Source organism: Pinus tabuliformis, chromosome 5_1, assembly GCF_031772625.1.
Source record: "Pinus tabuliformis cultivar Carrire ecotype Pingquan chromosome 5_1, CPIR1, whole genome shotgun sequence".
Classification (NCBI taxonomy): Eukaryota; Viridiplantae; Streptophyta; class Pinopsida; order Pinales; family Pinaceae; genus Pinus; species Pinus tabuliformis.
This window is the reverse complement of record NC_142305.1, coordinates 882,517,295-882,541,237: the sequence shown is the minus strand read 5'-3', so window position 1 is coordinate 882,541,237 and position 23,943 is coordinate 882,517,295. Positions and strand designations below refer to the sequence as shown.

Sequence of the window (23,943 nt, the reverse complement as noted above, 5' to 3'; positions counted from 1 at the left end):
CAACTCAATGCCAAAGTGGGACACCTTCCCATTCCCATCCTGAGAAGTCCTTTTACATGTGTGATCCTCATTCTCCTCTAACCAAAGAAGGTTGTTGTCCATATTCTCATCACTTCCCAATTGAATAGACTGATTGTTTGCTATCCTAGAATTCAAACCCCTAATTAACACTATATCACCTAACAACCTGAAAGCATAAATATCTCTTTTCAAAGCAGCAAAAGGGTCTTCGTTATCTAAATTTGTCTTCTTGTAAAACTAAGTTTTTTGGGGCAAAGTAACATGCAACCAACCTGAATGTTACTTTGTTGTTAGTTATACTCAACCATATAAATTGCTTATTTGGATCTTCTTTTTCCACTTTTACTATTCTGCCCCACGATTCTCTTATTAGGACTGTGATCCCTCCATGTCCTTTACCTGTTCTTGTTTCTTCATTCCACACTGAAACTTTATTGAACCCTTCATAATCTGGAAACCTGCATCGCTCATGCTCATGAGTTTCTATGAAGGATAATGATGTCCTTCTCTTTTGCTACGGGCCCTAACCCCGGTCCTCTCATCCATGGAAAACCTCTACAATTCCAACTTATGCTTAGATAATCCCGGGGGGCCTCGAATCCCTATTTCTGACTTGTTAAATGCTCATTGATTTGTGCTTTCCCATTTTTGAACCATGCCCACTTTCTTGCTTCTTGTGCTGATTTCACCTTCTCCCATTCCTTCCTCCATTTTCCCTGTTGGTCCAATGTCAAGTCATCATCTAGGTAAATGTGAGTGCCTCTAAGTAGCCCCCTATTTTTTAAGATAGCTATTTTGTCTTCTGTGCTTCTTAAAGTAACTCTCACATGTCTATTCCTTCCATTTTTTGATTTCCTACCTATCTTATTTGCTTGCTGAATATAACCTATCCATTTCAATTTGTCCTTGAGAAAATCCCTTGTTAAAATATCTGTACTCTCTCTCTCTATAGTCCTTTAAACCTTTGATGATGAAATTTGTGGCCTTGTCTTGTCTATCTTTTTCTTTTCTTATTTGCCTCTTGATTTGTCTCTCTGTGGTTTCTTTTTGCTCAACCAACGGTTCCTTTATTATTTGAGCCCAGGGTTTAGCCTCTTTTATTTGTTGTCTTAGTTTATTTTCTCTCATTTCCATATTTGCAATTTGTTGTCTTAGTTTATTTTCTCTCATTTCCATATTTGCAATTGTTGATTGAAGCTCTTCCATTTGAATTTTTTTGTTAATTTTCCTTGTTCCCGTGTCTTTTACCTCTACCACTTTCACTTGCTCTAATTCCTGTTTCAATGTGACCAACTCTTGTTGCCCTATTTCCATACTGCTTTGTAAATTTATTCTCTATTTTTTGATAATCTTGTTTTTTTTTTCAAATTTCTCATTACCTTCGAAATTTCGTTTAACTTAAGATCATCAAATTGCCCTTTTAGCTTATTGAACTCAATTCTCAATTTACCTTATATCGACCATAACAACAGAGTGGTTGTAGAGTTCCATTTATCTATATTTTTCAGCTATTGTGGGGTTCGATGTATCCATGTTTTTTCCTTCTCCCCGGAAATATTCTTAAAGGTTTGGGGCAATTTCCGTGTCAAATTCCATCGGTGGCCGGACCACTTCATTTCATAAGCGGGTTGGGGCAATTTGCCCGTCAAATTCCATCACGGGACGGACCACTTAGTTCATTTCATGAGCCGTGTCTCTCTTTTTGGTCCGGCAGCGACTGCAAGCCGCCATTTACGTTCTCAAAAGCTGTTGACGACACGACTTGTCTGTCAATAAGGACTACTATGGAAGGAGAGCGAAATCCCAACAACGTTGGCATGCACATGGACATGGAAATGATCCACAGAATGACATTCTGTTGAAGTCGGGGCTGAGGGGACTGTTAGCTGAGCAGGCATTTCATTATATATGTGTGTGAGAGATGCAATTATCAAGGGGAGCACTATTAGATTGGCTGAAGATGTAAGTGAAAAATGGTGAGTATGTCATCATGTTCCGTTGCAGCAGTAGCTTTATCTCCACCTCTGAAGAATGGACATGCATTGTGGAACAACAAGGCGCCGAGGCAAGTGGGCAGAGTGAGCATGAGAGTGAGAGCAATTGCATCAGCTGAAGCGGAAGAAGAAAGCAGCTTTGGAGTGGTGTTCGGGGCAGGGGGAACGGGAGGCCATGTGTATCCAGCCATCGCCATAGCGGATGAGATGAAGGCCATAATGAATCCTACTTCTAACTTACAAATCCACTTCGTGGGCACAAAGAGCAGATTGGAATGGAAGGCAGTCCCGGCCGCAGGGTACGAAATACTCCCAATTCCAGCAGTGGGTTTGAAGCGCCCGATCCTCTCCCCAACAAATTTGTTGTTGCCATTCAAACTCCTGCAGTGCTTGTGGGAATGCTGGAGAATACTGGGGGAATTGCGACCTCATGTGGTGGTGGGAACGGGTGGTTATGTAGCTGCTCCCATCTGCCTCATGGCTTTCATTAGGGGCATCCCTGTAGCCATACAAGAGCAGAATGTGTCCCCGGGCATAGCAAACAAAATCCTCGGTCTGTTGGCAACGAAGGTATTCGTGGCCTTTCCATCGTCCATTGATTTTTTCCCCAAAGACAAGTGCGTCATCAGCGGCAACCCCATACGCCCTGCATTGAGAAAATATATGTCGAATACGGTTGCCCGATCGCATTTCTTTCCAAGGGGTTCACAACTTTCCAATAGCCAACTGCTACTTATTCTTGGAGGTTCATTGGGTGCAAACTCCATCAACATTGCGGTGTTAGGGATGTACTCCCAGATGCTGTCTGAGCATAAAAACAGATATATCATTTGGCAAACGGGCATTGACAACTTTGATGAGATGGACAGTCTGGTCAGGGGTCATCCTCGGCTATTCATTACCCCGTAAGTAAATTTCTCAACTCAACTCCCCTTCACTGGGATCCAAAATTTCAATCCCAAGTTCAATTTTAGATTACATAACTCCATTTCACTAAGATCCCCAATTGTAAACTTCTCAGCTAAACTACTCTTCACTGGGATCCCCAATTTCAATCCCAAGTTCAATTTTAGATTATAGATAGCTTCTCAACTCAACTCCACTTCATGGAGATCCCCAGTTTAAATCTCAATTTCAATTTGGTTTGAAGAAAAAACCAAAACTCCTTCCATTACGTGGAATAAAAGATTTACAAATATCAAGCTTAAAAGAAGGCATGAAGAGAACCCCAAAGAAGCCCATAGGTACTCAATCATACACATCAAACATCACGATAGTCAATAAAACCCCCCAGAAAACAAGCTGCCAATAGGCTTACTCGGCCCTTTACAAAAATTCAAATAGCAGTCATTCTTGAAGGGAGGACATCCTCAACCCCATCCGGAGATGATATGACTATCAAAGAAATCGGTTGCAAGCCTGCTCTGAGACCCTGTCTGCTTCCGATTATGTTCCCTGAAAATATGATGAGAATGGATGGACTGAAACCGGGACTTCAGGTCGGCTACATGATAAAGTGCCCCATGGAGCTCTATACACCTAGTTCCTGTCATCCAGTGAATCACTAATTTAGAATCCATATTTTTTTATATATATTGTCGTTTGCAGTGGCTTTTTGTTTGATTTCCGGGAAACTGTGAGCCCAGCTCCAATACAGTACACTAAGCACTTTAATGTCGGGGGAGAAGGATTTGAACTTTACACCTTTTCCTTGCAAGAGAAAAGTCTTTAAAACTGACTATACTTATGATAATTAATAACTTTATTTATCTTTATCGTAATTCAGAGAGCAACAGTTTGAGAGCAGAAGCAATTTTTTGCAGCTAATTGAGCTACAAAAGGAAAGAAAATGAATGTCTCTTTTTTATTATATTATATTTTTTTCAGTCGTTGGCTGTAGGTTCCTACCATAGGAAAGAAAATGTCTCTATTTTATTATTATATTTTTTCACTCGTTGGCTGTAGAATCTACTAGTACATTAATAATTTTTTCTTTCATTTCTAATTCATAATCAATCTGTGTTTGCCAAGGATGCAAAATATTGAGTAATTTCATAGTCAAGCCTGTCTCTGCACTCTTTTGCAAAACACTCATGTTTCTGAAGAATCATCTAGCATGCTGCTATATGCTTTTATTTTTTGTTCCCCATTATTTAATGGAAATAGCATTTAGTACTCTGGCAAGTCAATATATGTTAAAAACATCTGTTTGTTTAAAACGACTTCATTCAATAGTTAGTGTTCGAGTGGGAGATTGAATGCACCCACTGATGTATGTTGCCTTGCCTGTGTCATATTGCTGCTTCTCCTGTCTTTCCATCTAGCTTGATCTGGCTGCTGGCTTTGCCACAATGCCTTAGGGAAGCTTTCAATGGTGTCCCCTAAACCCAATAGAGGAAATGTTGGTCCGATTATTGAAGGAGCTGGCAGCAGGGACTCTTGTCATAGTGATGGTACCACCAAGGGCACCAGGGAAGTTTGTACCCTAGGTGTATCGCAAAGTAATCCTGAATCCAAGGAAATCCTCTTTAATATTCTGATTTTCTGAGTATGATAAGGTTTGTATTGCTTTCAAAGGAGTGAACCTTTTAGCGTATTTTGTGGGTTGAGTCCTCCTCGAGTTTGTGATTAGGGCTTGGGTGAAAGAGGTTTGGGAATTGCATAGGTGGTAGTGCTTGCATACTATAAGCCTAACCAAAGGCTTTTTATCTATTTGGGTTTGTTGAGAAGGCTCATGTCCATGACATTCTCTCTTGTGGCTATTAGGTTTGTAAGACTACCCTGGTAGTTCTTTCCCCATGGGATCGTCAAAATCCCAAAGGTGGAGATTCAAGTCTCCTTGAAAGGATACAAAAGCTAAACTCTTATTGAAAATAGAATCACTCTTTAGTGCAATGTTATCATAACCGAATTGGTAGACACCTCGAACTGGGAACCAGTAAAAAAACCGGACCAAAAAATTGGTCAACCAAAAAATTGGTCAACCAAAAAAATGTAAAATATTCAAATTTTAAAGAAAAGCGCACACACACACACACACACACACACACACACACACATATATGTGCATCTATATTAATCCAAACCATTTATACACAAATAAGCAAAAGTTCTCATTTATATAGCATGTAAGGGTGCACATAACCAAAATCGCACCGCTTGCAATCCATCTCTGAATCGAAAATACATTAACAAACAGGCTCTAGATGGCCTCTAGCATCCAAAAAACAATCATGCTACAACAAATACCTACATATAATCAAAATTATTGCCTATATTGGGATCTTTGTGATTAATATCAGCTTCTAAGCATTAAAATAAGATAGAAAAAGCTTAGCATGTCAAGTCAAGATTTTGTTTGAGTGATGGGAAAATTTTTAGGAGGGTCATGAGAGAGGAGTTCGACAATCAATGCCACTAACATCAAGGTACATAGAAGGATTGGTGCCTTTGATAAAATGCTAGTTCCATACCCTTGTACACGGCGAAATCTAATGAAAATGTTGCAATCCCTCCAATCTTGAAATCCTGAAAACTGTTAAGTCTGCTGGATTTTGAGTGGGATTGAAAATTCTACTTTCTCCATATGAAATCCAATGAGGTCGCAACCACTCGCAAACATCTTGAGTCAATTAATGGTAATGTTAAAAATTTAAGTTAAAGGATGAAAATGAAAGATAAAGGGGAATTTAACATTACCGTCAATTTCATAGCATTAGCAGGGCAATATGGTCAAATACTAGGCTTCCCCACTTATAAATTATTGCTTTTTAAAAAAAAAATATTGTGTTCAAAGGGTCCTTGGTAACATTGTACGAAACCAATTGGTTTGATACTAAACTGGCTGGTTCAGGATTGAATCGGCTGGTTTTGTACAAGAACTGGCCTTTTCCAGTTTGTGACAACGGTTCGTACTGGTTTTCTCTCGAAAATGGTCAGACTGGCTGGTTCAATATAGTCTGGTCCGGTTCTTATAACACTGCTTCAACGTTAAGAAATGGCTTGTGTTGAAATGTGTAGGTTGGGAGATTCCGAGATACTCCCACAATCCCTGGGGTACTGGATTTGTGAGGAGTTGATCCACAGAAATGTGGTTCCGTGGGCAATGTACCCAAGTGGTGGGCTTTGTACCCAAAGTTGTGGGCAAAGACCAAGTGGAAAATTAATTGTTTAATCATTTTTTGCATGAGGGGCACCCTTGATAGACTAAGGGGCACCTAGGGCTTCAATGGTGAGGGCTAAAACAAATGAAAAGGAATTTTTTTCTTATGTTAGTGGGGTTTTTATATGTAGGCTCAAGTCGGCTTGACCTATAAGACACAACCCTTGGGCTATAAAGTGCTCTCCTAAGATCACTATAAGAAGGGTTGAATTCAAGTTCATTTGACATCACAACAAGTGCAATTCATCAAAGTGAAGATATCTGCCTAAGGGAGCCACAGATCTAAAGGAGCCAAGCTAGAGAGGAGAAGAAGGATGAGTTTGTGTCTTGTTTCTTATGTTCTGGATTACACAGAGTAGGAGCTGCTGGACATGTTTGCTATGACATGGTTCTGTGGATAACTTTGGATAACTCTCTGTTTTGAGGTGAATTTCTAGGCTGAGTTTTGATGGAGTATTGGAGAGTGCCAAGCCCTAATATATGTGCAAAGAAGGGTTTGTTACAGGGTTGGAATTAGGGCATATTTACCTCAAATTCAATTGCAGAGGGCTAGAACAGGACTGAGGCAGAGAAAGGCATTTCACTGGCTTGGAAAGGGCCTAAATCAGAGGTGGCTGTAGGCAGAGAACAGGCCGAAGTACCTGAGTCTAAGGTGGTCACAAAGGTCTGTGATTAGGCCGAGATTCCTCTGATATTGTGCACAGGGTTGAGTCTTCCTTAGACCTGGGCAGAGGTCAGTTAAGGAGGTGAGAGTTGATGTTTGTGGTTGAGTTTTCTATGTGATGATTGCTAGGTTGATTGTGCAAGAAGTCTATCCATCTAAGTAGTGTTTGGGCAACATGTTTGTAGCCCTATGTTCAGTGAACTGATGCTGCAAGTCATTGATGTGAGGGCTGCTAGCAGAAGACCCTAAGTATAGTGAATACAAGTGGTTATTCATGGTTTTGAGGGTTGCTTGGTGAAGCCTATGTTCAGTCATCTTGGAAAAAGCAGGAGTGATAGAAGGCTGTGTGTTTAAGACCCTATGTGTAACATCCTTTGAAGAACTTGAAGTGTTGTTAGAGGGAAGCAACAGTGCCATTGATAGAGGCAGTTGGATGAGCTGAAGGTACAAGAGAATGTCAAGTTGCAAACCTTCTTGTGAGCAGCAGTGTCAGAGGCATTGGAGTAGCAGTACCTTTCACAAGATAGGTGGCAAACGACCTGTCGTTTGTTCAAGGTATTTGACTGAAAGGGCTGCTGCGAGATCTCCTTCAACAAGTAAGTAAAGTGTGTCTTGTTCAAGGGCAGTTTGATAGTCATAAATTGTTGACATCAAGCCCTAGTTTCTTCCTTGTATCAGGACTAATTTTAAGGGCTATGATCACTGATACAGGTGCCCTATGTTTGTTTGTTGTATTAAAGTTGTAATATAACAAGTTTTGGGTTGTGAAAAATTCTCTTGTGTACTACATTGATTCATTGTTGTACATTTTCTGCTGTGCAAAGTGTTTGTGTTGTGGCATTTTAGTGTGTTTGTGATCGTGTTTTAGACATAGACCTGATTCTAAAGTGTCGAGGAAAAACCAACATGGTATTAGAGCTACTTCGAGGGGACAACTAAATCAGAGTGTGCACAACGTACAACTCAAGAGGTAGTTGGTTGCATTGTTATTGAAGGACTAATAACAATGGCAAAGTTGGCTGTTGGTCTGAGATATGAGGATAGGTTGGATGGGTTGTCCAACTATAGTCCTTGGAAAGAAAGGATCAAGCTGGTCTTGTTGGTGAAAAAGATACAGGATTTCACCAACAAGGAGATTAAGAAACCAACAAACCCTAAGGAGTTGGAAGTGTATGCAAAGTTGGATACAGAGGTGAAGTTGATCATCCTAGACAATTTTAAATATCACTTGATACCTCATCTGACTGGGAAGAACACTGCCCATGAGATGTGGAAAGCTCTTCAGGATTTGTTCTAGAATAAGAACGAGAACTGATTGCTGGTATTGAGAGATAAGTTGAAGAACACCAAGATGTTGGATGGTGAAGGTGTGGCTCCGTATCTGATGAGGATTTCTCAAGTTTGTGATGATCTTGTTGCCATTGGAGATAATGTTCCTGATTATGAGCTAGTGAGGACTGCTTTGAAGGGCTTTATTGAGGAATGGAAACCATTTATCAAAGGGATTGTTGCTTGTGATAAGCTGCCAGATTGGAATAGGTTATGGGATGACTTCATCCAGGAAGAATTGTGGGTTGAGGATCTTCATAAGAAGAAGAAGTCCGTTGAAGACAACGTGGCTCTTACAGGTAAGGTGTAGGGTAAGGCAATGAAGGACTTCAACAAGCTGAAATGTAATACTGGTGGCGAATATGGTCATTATGCGAGCAAGTGTCTGCAGAAGAAGAAGGGAGATAATGGGGAGAAGAAGGAGATGGATGGGGCTGCTACATCTTCAGGTGAGCTGGATGACTTCTCAAGAATGTTGGAGCAGAACTTTGCTCTAGTCTCTCATTTCTTCAAGGGTGCCATCGATGAGCATGCATGGTACGTGGATAGCAGAGCGTCGAGGAGTATGACAGGTTTGTGAGAAGATTTTGAGACTCTAAGTGAATGGCACTTGAAGTTGCACATGGAGGTTGGCGACAAGAGTCAGAAAGCTGTCAGAGGGTTAGGTGTTGTGCCATTTAGGATGGAATTAGGTGGGTTGTTGAGAGTTCAAGATGTACTGTGGGTACTGGAGCGCAGATACAGGGCATTGTCTGTCTCAGTGATCGAGGCAAAGGGGTTTGAGGTGATCTTCCAGGATGGGAAATCGATACTTAGACCCAAAGACTCTAACTCTGCTGGAGCTATCATTGGAATTAAGGAGCATGGTCTATATCAACTGAAAGGCAAGGCTATAGATCAGGGGAAGAAGCAGGTTCCTGAGACTTAGATGGAATCAGTTTCGAGCTGGAGTATGCAGGTTCAAAGGGAGAATCCGCAACCCAAGAAGAGTGCATGGTCAGTTGGGAGTAAGGGGACATCTACAATTGGCAAGAAGGAATCGTGGAATGGCCTGAAAGCATTTTAGGAGAAGAAGAATCAGGAAGCTTCTGGTGGTAGGGACACTACCGAGGATAGTGTGGTTCATTCTACAAGGTATGCTGTAGTGGTGAACGCTAGAGATTGGGCTAGTGTTGCTGACGATGACGAGATACTTCCAAGTGGTGGAAGTACCTCCCTCGCTAAGAGGGAGCTTTGAAATATGTAGCTTGGGAGGTACTCCCACAACTCCTAGGGTACTGGATTTGTGAGGAGTTAATCCACAAAAATGCGGTTCTGTGGGCAATGTACCCAAATGGTGGGCTTTGTGCCCAAAGTTGTGGGCAAAGACCAAGTGGAAAATTAATTGTTTAATCCTTGTTTGCATGAGGGGCACCCTTGATGGACTAAGGGGCACCTAGGGCTTCAATGGTGAGGGATAAAACAAATGAAAATGAATTTATTTCTTATGTTAGTGGGGTTTTTATGTGTAGGCTCAAGTCGGCTTGACCTTCAAGACACAACCCTTGGGTTTTAAAGTGCTCCCTTGAGATCACTATAAGAAGAGGTGAATTCAAGTTCATTTGGCATCACAACAAGTGCCATTCACAAAGTGAAGATATTTGCCTAAAGGAGCCGCAAACCTAAATGAACCGAGATATAGAGGAGAAGGATGATTTTGTGTCTTGTTTCTTATGTTTTGGATCAGGCCAAGTAGGAGCTGCTAGATGTGTTTGCTAGGGCATGGTTTTGTTGATAAATCTTTGTTTTGGGGTGAATATATAGGCTAAGTTCTACTGGAGTATTAGAGACTCAAGAGGGCCGAGTCATAATTTCTATGCAAAGAAGGGTCTATTACAGCCTACAGGGCTGGAATTAGGGCAGATTTACCTTACTACAACATATAGAAACCCTAGAAACAAATCAAACAAATATAGATCTGCAAGGTATCTAACAACTTTCAGAATTCATATGTTAGATTTCAACTAGGGTTTCATACAAATCCTAGATTTCATACAAAAGAATTACTCAAAGTCAATCACAACTTAGTCATTATCATGACCAACTTCCACTAGAGTTAGTTGCAAACCTTAGATTTTCAATCAAACATTAATCCCAACCAAAAGTCAGATTTCAACAATCTTACACAAATCTCAAATCATCATATTGTCTTAGATATCATTTTTGGGATTCAACTGCGTTAAGTAAGTCATTCAAACGTATGACCATTTCCATGAGAGGTAGTCGTAAGTGACTAATTTCTCATGATTTTTGAATAGTTCACTTAGCACTCATTGCATCGGGTGATGCTCACAGGGGTGAAGAAGTGGGATTGAAACTAGTGAAATGTGGAGAACGAATCACATAGCATCAATCATCACTTCCGGGGCTTGCACCCGGTAACCAGGACTTCCCAGGAGGTCACCCATCCCAGAACTCCTCTGGCTCAAGCGCGCTTAACTGTGGAGTTTTTTCCACAATCAAGCCCACTTAGCTTGCTACCCCATTTGCAAAACCTTAGCAAGTATTGTGCCTCATGAACCATTCAAGTAGAGATCCCTTGACTCTTTTTGAATTTAAGTATGGGGGATTTACGCAGTGCATTATATTAGATATCATTTTTGGGATTCAACTGCGTTAAGTAAGTCATTCAAACGTATGACCATTTCCATGAGAGGTAGTCGTAAGTGACTAATTTCTCATGATTTTTGAATAGTTCACTTAGCACTCATTGCATCGGGTGATGCTCACAGGGGTGAAGAAGTGGGATTGAAACTAGTGAAATGTGGAGAACGAATCACATAGCATCAATCATCACTTCCGGGGCTTGCACCCGGTAACCAGGACTTCCCAGGAGGTCACCCATCCCAGAACTCCTCTGGCTCAAGCGCGCTTAACTGTGGAGTTTTTTCCACAATCAAGCCCACTTAGCTTGCTACCCCATTTGCAAAACCTTAGCAAGTATTGTGCCTCATGAACCATTCAAGTAGAGATCCCTTGACTCTTTTTGAATTTAAGTATGGGGGATTTACGCAGTGCATTATATTAGATATCATTTTTGGGATTCAACTGCGTTAAGTAAGTCATTCAAACGTATGACCATTTCCATGAGAGGTAGTCGTAAGTGACTAATTTCTCATGAGTTTTGAATAGTTCACTTAGCACTCATTGCATCGGGTGATGCTCACAGGGGTGAAGAAGTGGGATTGAAACTAGTGAAATGTGGAGAACGAATCACATAGCATCAATCATCACTTCCGGGGCTTGCACCCGGTAACCAGGACTTCCCAGGAGGTCACCCATCCCAGAACTCCTCTGGCTCAAGCGCGCTTAACTGTGGAGTTTTTTCCACAATCAAGCCCACTTAGCTTGCTACCCCATTTGCAAAACCTTAGCAAGTATTGTGCCTCATGAACCATTCAAGTAGAGATCCCTTGACTCTTTTTGAATTTAAGTATGGGGGATTTACGCAGTGCATTATATTAGATATCATTTTTGGGATTCAACTGCGTTAAGTAAGTCATTCAAACGTATGACCATTTCCATGAGAGGTAGTCGTAAGTGACTAATTTCTCATGATTTTTGAATAGTTCACTTAGCACTCATTGCATCGGGTGATGCTCACAGGGGTGAAGAAGTGGGATTGAAACTAGTGAAATGTGGAGAACGAATCACATAGCATCAATCATCACTTCCGGGGCTTGCACCCGGTAACCAGGACTTCCCAGGAGGTCACCCATCCCAGAACTCCTCTGGCTCAAGCGCGCTTAACTGTGGAGTTTTTTCCACAATCAAGCCCACTTAGCTTGCTACCCCATTTGCAAAACCTTAGCAAGTATTGTGCCTCATGAACCATTCAAGTAGAGATCCCTTGACTCTTTTTGAATTTAAGTATGGGGGATTTACGCAGTGCATTATATTAGATATCATTTTTGGGATTCAACTGCGTTAAGTAAGTCATTCAAACGTATGACCATTTCCATGAGAGGTAGTCGTAAGTGACTAATTTCTCATGATTTTTGAATAGTTCACTTAGCACTCATTGCATCGGGTGATGCTCACAGGGGTGAAGAAGTGGGATTGAAACTAGTGAAATGTGGAGAACGAATCACATAGCATCAATCATCACTTCCGGGGCTTGCACCCGGTAACCAGGACTTCCCAGGAGGTCACCCATCCCAGAACTCCTCTGGCTCAAGCGCGCTTAACTGTGGAGTTTTTTCCACAATCAAGCCCACTTAGCTTGCTACCCCATTTGCAAAACCTTAGCAAGTATTGTGCCTCATGAACCATTCAAGTAGAGATCCCTTGACTCTTTTTGAATTTAAGTATGGGGGATTTACGCAGTGCATTATATTAGATATCATTTTTGGGATTCATCAGAGATTTTTACTTCTACTAAGGTTCAACTCCAAAACCCTAGAATTTCATTTTCATAATCTCAATAATCATTATATTAATAGATCTCAGATTGTTATATCACACATACTAGGGATTTTAACTACTACTAGGGTTTAACTTGCAAAACCCTAGATTTCCAAACATCAAGGACTTATATTAAATCCTAAGACTTATAACCATCAATAACTAGGCCAACACACATATCTAGGAATTCATTACCATGCATAAGCATATCATATGTCCGACAACATTTATATATTAGACATATACTGACCTAGACCAAGCTAGGGTTTCGAACAAAAGGACATATCTATATATACCTAGGGTTTCGATCAAAAGGACATATCTATATATACCTAGGGTTTCATCATCATGCAAAGGCATTTCATATCACGTGTTAGTCAAACCCAACATCACAAAATATCAATAAGAGATAACAAACCTGATTAGACTAGGGTTTGATCAGACAAACACACACATACCAAAGAAATCATTTCTAAGACATTATAAGGGTCTTGCTTACTCATTCCACCAAACCCTAATGAGTTATGGTTTCAATATAGGAACATAGCAAACCCAACGTTACCAAAGCTTTCAAATGTTTGAGATTTTAGACTTTATCTTTTTTTTTAAGGGTGGTTCACGGACACTGAGTGGTTGCTACATCCACGGGAAAATCCAGGTAGATCAACTCGAAGGGATCTACCTGTCGACCAAACTAGCAAGGCCTAACCCCAAGGGCGTCGAGGAGATTTGACCCCGTGACCTCCCGATAAGCGAGGTACTTAGCAACAAGAACTCGACCAACTGAGCTATCCCTTGGGGCTATTTTAGACTTTATCACTCAACCCTAAGTTATGTTTTCTTGATCATACCAAAATCCCAAACATGACATCATCAATAAAACTTCAAGTATCATTTCACAATATCCCTAAGCAATTTAGGATTTGAGACATTCATATTAGCATACCCTTAGGTTAGGGTTTTCCAGAGAACCTGTCTAGGGTTCTATAAAATTAGTTAAGAATAGGAGGGGTAGATTTATCAAGTGATGAATCACCCAAAATAAGAATCAATATGATTCACTGTAGCTAGACACAACAATGTTAGTAATATATTTTTCAAATGAATAAACATTTATTATAAAGAAATCAATGTTTTAATAGTTTATGGAATACCTTTATTTCTTGACAAACATTTTCTTGGGTTGCTTTCTTCCACACTTCTTGAGAATATAGTAAATGTCTTCCTAGTCAAGACAATAGAGGGAGAATGATTAGTATTTAATATAATCAAAACTAAATGAGTACATGAAACCTAAAAGCTGAAAGGAAATGAGATGCTTATCTTTGGGAGTTGTTTGGGGCTCCCTCCAAATCTTGAGGGATACCTACAAACTTATAAAAACAATAAAAATGTCTTTTCCAAAATATGTTAAAAGCCTATAAATTATAAAACATCAAAAATATAAAATAAGATATCGAAGGCTACAAGGCTACAAGCAAAGGATTTAGTAGTGTAAGTCCCTAATGTCAGAATCTTTTAGGCTTGACTTTCTTTGGGTCTCCTTCTTCAACAATGTTGGCTTGATCTCTTTCTCTTTTCTTGTTTCTTGGATTGTTGGGACAATCACTCCTATAGTGACCCTTCTTATGACATTGATAGCATTCTACCTTAGACATGTCAACTTTCTTCCTTGGTCCTTTCGATTTCTTTCCTTTATATTGAGTAATCTAGGCATTTGATACTCCTTCAGGATTGGCAGCTAATGAGATCCTTAATTCTTCCTGACTGTAGGCAATCCATAGTTCTTCAAAAGTAGGAGCTACCTTCCAACTGTTAAGTCCTGCGACAAATGCACCCCAAGTAGGTGGCAATCCTAATAGGACAATGATCTCAAGTTCTTTGTCTGGAACAATTTCATCAATGGCCAAAAGATCATCCTTGATTCTTGCTATCTTCACAAAGAAAAAGGCCACTGTGTCTTATTTAGTCATCTTTGTGGTCCTTAGCTCATTCTTCAAACTTGCTATTTGATCAATGTTCCTAATAGTGAATAATTTTGACAAGGTTTCATACATTTCCTGAGCATGATCGATGTTGGCTACGAATGGGACAAGATTGTCCTTTATTCCTTCTACCATAAGAGTCATGGCCACCAATTCTAGTTCCCTGAATTTCACTTTGTCAGGATCATTGGAGTCTTCTGTAGGCTTCTTTACTTTTCCTTTGACCAAGTCTAGTACTTTGTTCTTTTCAAGGATGAGGTCAATCCTCTTCTTCTAGGACCTGTAGTTTGAGGCTCCTTCAATTTTGTTCTCTCCCTTGATTGTGTTAGACATCTTCCTTGAATATAGTAGATTCCTTCCTTGAGATAATCCTTTTGAATCGTTCCTTGATCAAGTGCTTGAGATTGCCTTTTCCTTCTTTCTTCACCAAAGCTTTGATACCATGTTAGAAAATCGGAAAGGTAGAAAGATTTTCTTATTCTTGATAATTACTTGTGATGTCTCTTGTTATTATGATTGTTTATATCTTCTTTCTTTTAGTTCATCTAGCAATTACCAAAGCAGCGACACATAAAACAATAGACACCAGATGTAGGCACTATGCCAGGGAAAAACCCCTCTCAAGGGGAAAACCCAGTCAAGAAATTCTTCCTTTCAGTAGTATTCATTGAGACTCTTCACCCTAGACAAAGACCAAACCTTCCCTTCACACCAAGTCAGCATCTCAGAATTTAGACCTCCTTTCCAACAACTTCGACTAGGCAGGAGCTTCTGGCATCAGTGAAACTTGGAAGACTTCGATCTCCCAATCTAGGGCACGACACAGAGAGAGACGAACCAAAATTTCGATTTTTCTCTTCTCCTTAGACTCCACCCAACTCGCACTTCTTTTGGCTTCCCAACTTTATACTTCTCACTTCCTAGCTTCTTTAGAGATATCGAACTTGCTTGAGTTGATGTGCTCCAAATGAATTCGACTTGCTTGTATTTATAGGCTCCGTGTGAGGTCGAATTAGTGTCCTTAGGCTGACTTGGTGTGGAGGATACATAAATAATATTTGATTCAATACCTAACTTTTTTACACGATTCAAAAGCCCAAGAAGGGTCTTTTTAAAAGTACAATGACTCCATTGACTTAGAATAAATCCTAGAAGTCCTCAATGGGGACTTTGACCTAAAACATGGTGACCGAAGCACGAAATCCATGCTTTAATAAGTCACAATAATAATAATAAAAATTCTTTTCTTTATTCTTTTGACAAGTACATTACAAGATGACTAAAATACATTAAATCAAGACCGAACCTAGTTACAATTTCCAACAACTTATAGGCAGACCATATTTTCCAGCAGCTGGAGGAGGACATGGTATTTGGGGGCCGAATTTTGGGGGTCAAAACCAGACCAAACCCTTTTTGGGTTTTGGTGGGTTTTTGGTGAGGAGATTGGGATTAATTTTGCATAATTTTCTGAGCACCAGAGGTGGGGTTTTTAGCAGTTTCTTTCTAGTAGATAGTGCAGATTTTTGGGGCAATGCAGGGCATCATTGGAGCAATTGATTCTATCATCTGGGCTTGTTGTTTTATCACCTGGGTTTTGTCATGCTTGCCATTGAGGCAAGCCTAGGTGCACTCCTTCCACACTATTGTACTATTGCCCCAATTGCTTAATAAAATGGCTCAGCTGGTTCTTATTTCTGGAGTTTACATGGGTGTTTACTGAGTGTTTGAAATTTCTGGTGTTGTATTTGTTATTTGCTTTGCATATCATTGTTTTTCCTAATTAGGAACATTACAATGATATTAGAGCTTACATCTTGGCTCAGCTGTGGGGGAAATTTTCTATGAAGGAGGATAGGCAGAATGTGACTTACCGGAGACAGAGGTATAGGAGCAGGGAAAGAGAGTTGGAGATTACACCTGACACGGAGGCACGTGGGAAGGCATTAGTTGTAGCCGAGATGGAGAAGCCAAGGAGTAAGGAAGAATCAACATTAGATAGCCTCTTGAAGGCCTTGAATGATTTGGCTAAGGGAAAAAAAGAGATGTTAGAGGAGATCAAACAAAAAAATAGGGGCACGAGCCTTCATCGCGAGTTCCTATTTGGAGAGATTCAAGGGCCTCACAACAGTATGACCACCCTTCACTAGCCACTCACCCACTAACTTTCAGTGGGCCATCCAAAACCACGCTGCGTACTTTCCTACCATCAACACCTAGTGAGCTGTAATGTCCCTTCCTAAATTATTTTGGAACAAAATTAATTTCTACATTCTGGGGCCAATTTTGGAGGAGACTGTTGATCTAGATTGTCATTGATGTCAATATGGCAATATTCTAGATATCAATAATGACGTGAAGCCAAGGAAACCAAATCCATGAAGCAACAGGAGCAAGAAGCCAAAGAGGAGAAGCCATCGAGAAGCAAAGAGGAACACATCGGCGTGTTATCGAAGGAGCTAAGAACCCAACCTAAGAAACATATCGTGGAAACCCTTTAACAAAAGTTCACAACACATCGGAGTTAACATATCGACGGTTTATCGACGACTTTATCGCTTTATTATGTGTCACATTGAAAATTTGCGATTGCGATTTGAGCTGCGGACCCGACTGTTCCAATAGAACAACTCTAATGTAATACTGCATCCGCCACTATCGGAAGTCACGTATCAATAGTCATAAATGTCACTGCTCAAAACCTGCAATTGCGATACCATTGTGGATCCGCTGCACCATTGTAGTACAACTCAAAGAAATATCACATCCGTCGCATCGAAAGTTTCATATCGCAAGTCTTAAAAAGTTGTCACCTCGCAAAACGTCGATTGCGATATAATATGCGGACCCGACAGCTCCATTAAAATACACCTTTATGTAGTATCCTAAGTTGCAGGAAACGTGGCCCTAGGGGGCGTTTCGCCAGGGGAAACGAAACGAAACGCGTTTCCCCGTACCGTACGACCTAGAAACGCGTTTCCGGCCATACGGCCACGTTTCCCGAAACGGAAACGTGGCCGTACGGCCGGAAACGCGTTTCCAGGCCGTACGGGCCACGTTTCCCCCAAAAAAACATTTGTTTTTTAATTTTTTTTTTTTCTAATGTAGATCTCTTACATTTGTTTGCCCTAGTGTTGATATGCAGTTCATGGTAATGTTAAATTCTTAAAGTAAAAGTGATATTCTCCTTTATTTTTCATTTTCATCCTTTTACTTAAATTTTTAACATTACCATGAAATGACTCAGGATGTTTGAGAGTGGTTTCGCCGTCATTGGATTTCATATGGAGAAAGTAGAATTTTAGATCTTACTCAAAATCCCGCAGACTTATCTGTTTTTCAGGATTTCAGGATTGGGGGGATTTCAATGTTTCCATTGGATTTTATCATGTACTAGGGTATGGAACTTGTATTTAATCGAGAGAACAAAGCCCTCTATGCAGGGGAGACTCCCAATAATCAAGAGAATGTAGGGTACTAGGGTATGAAACTTGTATTTAATCAAGAGCACTAAGGTCATTCGACTATGTAGGAGGAGACTCCCAATCAACCACGAGACAAAAAATTAGAAATTTCTCGTGGCTGATTTTGCATATTTCTATTTTCATTACGTGATTATTCATGAGTAAATGTGATGTAAATTTAGATACTTATAGTCTATGCATTGACAATTGACAATTTTATCATAATGTAATAAATTAGAATGTATCATATATGCTTTATGATTGCACATATTTCTTAAATTCCTAATATATATATATATATATTCGCGTTTCCCCGTTTCCAAAATTTGGGGAGGTCGCGTTTCGTATCACTTCCCGTTTTGGAAACTCGTACCCGTTTCCCCGTTTCGTGCAACCTTGGTAGTATCGCGTCCGTGTATTGGAAGTTACACAAATCATAAAGGGTTATCACCCTGGACCGCCGATTGCGATAAACCCTCGAACCTCCGATTGCAATAGAAGCTGTGGATCCGACGGATCTATTGACAATTGTTTAAATGTTATATCGCATCCGCCTCATCGACAATATGAGTATCGGCTATGTTACATTGGTAACGTCAAAATTTGTGATTGTGGGATTTCAGAAGATTTGCGATTAGCGATGTGGGTCTTGGATGAATATTAAATAGGGCCTCTTTGATATATTGTGTAACAAGAGACCTCCGAAAGTTGCGATTGCGATTAGCGGTGACGTGGCATGTAGAGACTGCGAGACTTATATTATAATATGATTATAAGCCTCTCTGGTCTCTCCGTAAATAAACAAGTCAGCCTCCCTCCAATAAACGTGTCTCTCATTTCACTAAAGGAAATTAATGGGGCATCGACACAGAGAAGAAAAGAAGTTCACAACTCGTGAACTTGAAAAGATAGAGAAAGCCGAAGGTCGAGAAGCTGAAGGTCTAGTAGACGATGAAGGTGCAACAGAAGTCGAAGGTCGAGTGAAGAAGGAAGCATAAGACAAAACGGGATGACAACCTTTTGAACCGATTCATCTTGGAAGATTCAGACCCGAATTTAAGCCATAGTGCAGACAAGCGACCTGTTGCAAAGACTACAAAGACATGATTTTGTAAAGAAGTCCTTAAACGTGTCTCTCATTTCATTAAAGGAAATTAATGGGGCATCGACACAGAGAAGAAAAGAAGTTCACAACTCGTGAACTTGAAAAGATAGAGAAAGCCGAAGGTCGAGAAGCTGAAGGTCTAGTAGACGAGGAATGTGCAACAGAAGTCGAAGGTCGAGCGAAGAAGGAAGCATAAGACAGAACGGGATGACAACCTTTTGAACCGATTCATCTTGGAAGATTCAGACCCGAATTTAAGCCATAACGCAGACAAGCGACCTGTTTCAAAGACTACAAAGACATGATTTTGTAAAGAAGTCCTTGGAAGCAGTATATTACAATCAAACATTTATTGACAGAATAAATCTATAGGGTCAGAGCCCTTGGTGTTGGTGCCTCAGAATTGGAAGGATTGGTGTCGTTGGAGTTGGTGCTCCTAAATTCAAGGTTGGTGCCTTGGTAAGATAGGGTCGGAGTCCTAGAGGTTGGAGCCTCATCAAAGTCCAAGTTGGTGCTTGGCGAAACTCGTCAGATATTGTATTCAATCTTTTTCTATATTTAATAAAATCATTTATTTGATTAAAATTGTAAAGAATCTAACCTGGTAATAATAACAATTGAAAATAAATACTGATTCACCCCCCTCTCAGTATTTCCAACAATTGGTTTAAGAGCAGGATTCTTCAGAATCAGCCTAACAGCGGGAAGAAGGATTCTTAGTTACAATGAAGAATCAAGAAATGACAACATGAAGGCTTGCCTTGTTCGATAGTACTAATTTTGGTTTTTGGAAAAAGAGAATGTCTTACTACTTAATGTCCCTTGGACCTGAAGCTTGGAACGATGTTCTGAATGGGTATAATGCCCCTCCCACTCTTCTTACTGAACAAGATGAAAGGAAAGCGTACATTGCCAATGCCAAAGCACTAAATTCCATTACCAGTGGAATCACCGATTCCGAGTTTACGAAAGTCTTGAATTGTGTCTCGGCTAAAGAAGTATGGGATAAACTGGTTAGCTTATATGATGGGGACTCCAAGGTTAAGAAGGCAAAGCTTCAAACTCATAGAAGGCATTTCGAAAGTCTGAAAATGGACGATGAAGAAGATATTGCATCATACTTCCTCTGAGTAGCTGAAGTAGTCAACTCTCTTAAAGGATTGGGAGAAAAGATTGAAGAAAGCATTGTTGTTCAAAAGGTCTTAACATCTCTCCCAGACATATTTGACTCCAAAATAAGTGCTATAGAAGAAATGAAGGAACTAGACACTCTCAAAATGGATGAACTTCATGGAATCCTCACTGCCTATGAGATGAGAAAAGGAATCCTAAGTTCCAAAGATGTAGCGTTCAAGGCCTAAAAAAAAAGGGAAAAGGATGGAATACTAGCAGTGATGACTCTGATGTTGAATCCGAATTGGCGCAATTTGTATGAAGACTAAAGAAAGGATCCAAGCTAAAAGGTAAACATCCTCTTATTTATTTCAACTGTGGAAGAATAGGTCATTACGCTGCAAAATGTCCTCGTAAGCATGACGGTGATAATGAGGAAGGAAGGATATACAAAAAGAAAGGATTTACTAAGAAGAATTTCCTCTCTAAACAAGATGAATATGATGAGAATGAATATGTGGTAATAAAAAAGAAATCATCCAAAGATATCTTCCATCACAAAGAAAGTAATGATGAATCATATGAAGAGAATGGCTATACTAGAAGCAAGGAAGTACTATTTATGGCATTCACTGAAGGTGATGAACCAAGACAAGAAAACGAGGAAGATACAAATGAATTACTGATAAGTACCATTGAACAAAATGAAGAGTTACGAAAGAAGGTATTCTCTCTTAAAATGGACAAAGAGGAAGCTAAAAGAAGGGAGGACATTATATGTGAAAGACATGAAGCTGAAGTAGTATCTCTCAAAAAGGAAGTGGAGCAAATCAAAAGAATTTGGCAAAGTTCTCAAACACATGATCACATTCTCAACACTCATAAATCTCAAAGTGACAAGTCGGGATCAGTTTTTCATTAAGTGCCAAGGATAATACAAAAATCTATGCCGATGTGCTTTGCAGAAATCCAAAAGAAGAAAAATCATCTCATCAAAGGCCCGACTCAAATCCAAAGAATGAAGAAAGAGCAACTCCAAGGAAGAAGGTTTATTCAAATCATGGCTATTATAACAAGTACCAAACTATCTTCCTTGGACAGTGTTATTATTGTGAAATTTTTGGTCATCAAGATAATCATTGCATGGCTCGTAAGAATGAAGCACCAAGATTGAAGAATCAGACAAACAAACCATGTAGTCTCAAAGGGCAAGGGCAAATCAAGATTTTCAACTCGTTTGATCCTTTGGCCAAATTTGATCCAATTTGCTCATTATGTAATGATAATGGACATAGCGAACAAAATTGCCCCCTCAAAAGTAGAGAAGCAAAAGATGAAAATCTCAATATGGATAAATTTGGTCTGGCTTTATGTTCTCATAGTGAAGAAAATCTTTGGTTTGTGGATAGTGGGTGCTCCAGACATATGACAGGTGACACAAGGAAGTTTGTCTCATTAAACAAAAAGGAAGGAAATGTATCCTTTGGGAGTGGGTCTGCCAAAATCGCTGGAAAAGGAACTGTTACCTGTATTAATGGAAAAGGAAAGGCTCAAAATGCTTCGCTGGTAGATGGGCTCAAACATAATCTCTTGAGTGTTAGCCAAATCTGTGATCAAGGACATAATGTTGTCTTCAACACTAAAATTTGTGAAATAAGGAACTCTTCCTCAGGAGAACTGGTGGCGAAAGGAGTTAGAACATCAGATACTGTCTACATTCTGAACAAAATTCAAGAAGATAAATGTTATCTAAGTCAAACATGTGAAAGTTAGTTGTGGCATAAACTTCTGGGGCGTACAAGTTTTGATAACTTGATCAATATCAACAAAATCAATGCATTAAGGGACATTCCAAAGATGTCAAAACCAGATCAAGTTGTATGTGGCCCATGTCAACATGGCAAGCAAACTAGAACCAACCACAAGACAAAGGAGTTCTCCACATCAAAGCCTCTAGAAATGATTCATGTAGATTTATGTGGGCCAACCAGAACTCCAACACTCCAAGGAGAAAGGTATTTTGCTTTATTTGTTGATGACTTTACTAGAATGATGTGGGTATATTTCATAAAATATAAATTTGAAGCATTTGAATGTTTTAAGAATCTCGAAGCTCTTGTAGAAAATGAAAAGGACTCCAAAATCAAATGTCATAGAACGAATAGAGGAGGAGAATTCACATCAAAAGAATTTGATGGAATTGAAAGAGAGCTCTCCACTGCTAGAACACCTAAGCAAAATGGGGTAGTTGAAAGGAGAAACTGAACTATTCAAGAAATGGCCAGAGCTATGTTACTAATAGCTGACTTGCAGCCAAAATTTTGGAAGGAAGCAACTGTGACAGCAGTTTATACCTTGAATCAAACTCAACTAAGACCAAATAATGAGAAGACTCCTTATGAATTATGGAAAGGAAGACCTGCTTCAGTAAAATACTTCAGGATTTTTGGAAGCAAATGCTTCATAAAGATCAATGATGACTCACCAGGAAAATTTGATTCTCGGGTTGATGAAGGAATATTTCTTGGGTATTCTACCAGAAGCAAAGCTTACAAATGCTACAATAATCGACTATGGAAAATAGTGGAAAGTATTGATGTGAATATTGATGAAGAGCTTCTAGAAAAGAAAATTGAAGATCATGAAGCTGACCCCTTTATTGAAGAAAGTGAAGAAGAACCTGAAAAAGAAGAAAAAGATCAAGAAAAACAAAAACAAAAAGAATCATCTCAAACTCCTTTAAAAGTGAAATTCCTCCAAAAGAATCACCCGGAAGAAAAGATTATTGGCAATGTAGATGAAGGAATACAAACTTGAAGGAGGATGACAAGTACACCAAAGAAAAATGATGTTGCTCTCCTATCTATGATAGAACTAGAAACTTTTACTCAAGCAAGTAAGGATCCTCATTGGGTGGAAGCCATGGAAGAAGAAATGTCTCAAATCGAGAAAAATGAGACATGAGAGCTGGTACCTCGTCCAAAGGATAAAAATATAATTGGAACCAAGTGGGTGTTCAAAAACAAAATGAATTAAGATGGACAAATAATCAAAAATAAGGCAAGACTTGTCTGTAAAGGTTACTCACAAATTGAAGGAATCGATTTTGAAGAAACCTTTACACTAGTAGCTCGTATGGAAGCTATAAGGATGTTCTTGGCATTTGCATGCTCAAAAGGATTCAAAGTCTATCAAATGGACGTAAAATCAACATTTCTGAATGGGGAACTCAAGGAAGAAGTCTACATGGAGCAACCAGAAGGTTTTGATCTAGCAGAAGGAAAAGACTTTGTATGTAAGTTGAAAAAGGCATTATACAGTTTGAAACAAGCTCCTAGAGCGTGGTATGCAAGATTGGATCACTATCTACAACAACAAAAATTCAAAAAGGGGGTGGTAGGAAGTAATCTCTACATGAAGATGGATGAGGATAAATTACTAATCACCCTTGTATATGTTGATGATCTGATTTTTGCTAGCAATAATGATGAAATGAGCCATGAGTTTGCTCAAAATATGTCAAAAGAATTCGAAATGTCAATGATTGGTGAGCTATCCTACTTCCTTGGACTACAAGTATCGCAAACCACAACAGGCATGTTTATCTCTCAAACAAAATATCTCAAAGATATGCTTAAAAGATATGGAATGGAAGAATGTGCA

The 23,943-nt window shown here is 39.6% G+C and overlaps 1 protein-coding gene across 1 annotated transcript in view; it reads left to right on the top strand.

Moving 5' to 3' along the window:
• Nucleotides 1-1,590: 1,590 nt before the first annotated feature.
• The window catches only part of LOC149167637 (UDP-Glycosyltransferase superfamily protein), a 248,101-nt gene continuing 225,748 nt past the window's right edge, over nt 1,591-23,943 (top strand). Inside the window, exon 1 of the mRNA XM_089433065.1 lies at nt 1,591-2,920. Coding sequence (XP_089289191.1) covers nt 1,995-2,920 — 926 coding nt within the window. The 5' untranslated portion in view covers nt 1,591-1,994. The remainder of the gene's footprint in view (nt 2,921-23,943) is intronic.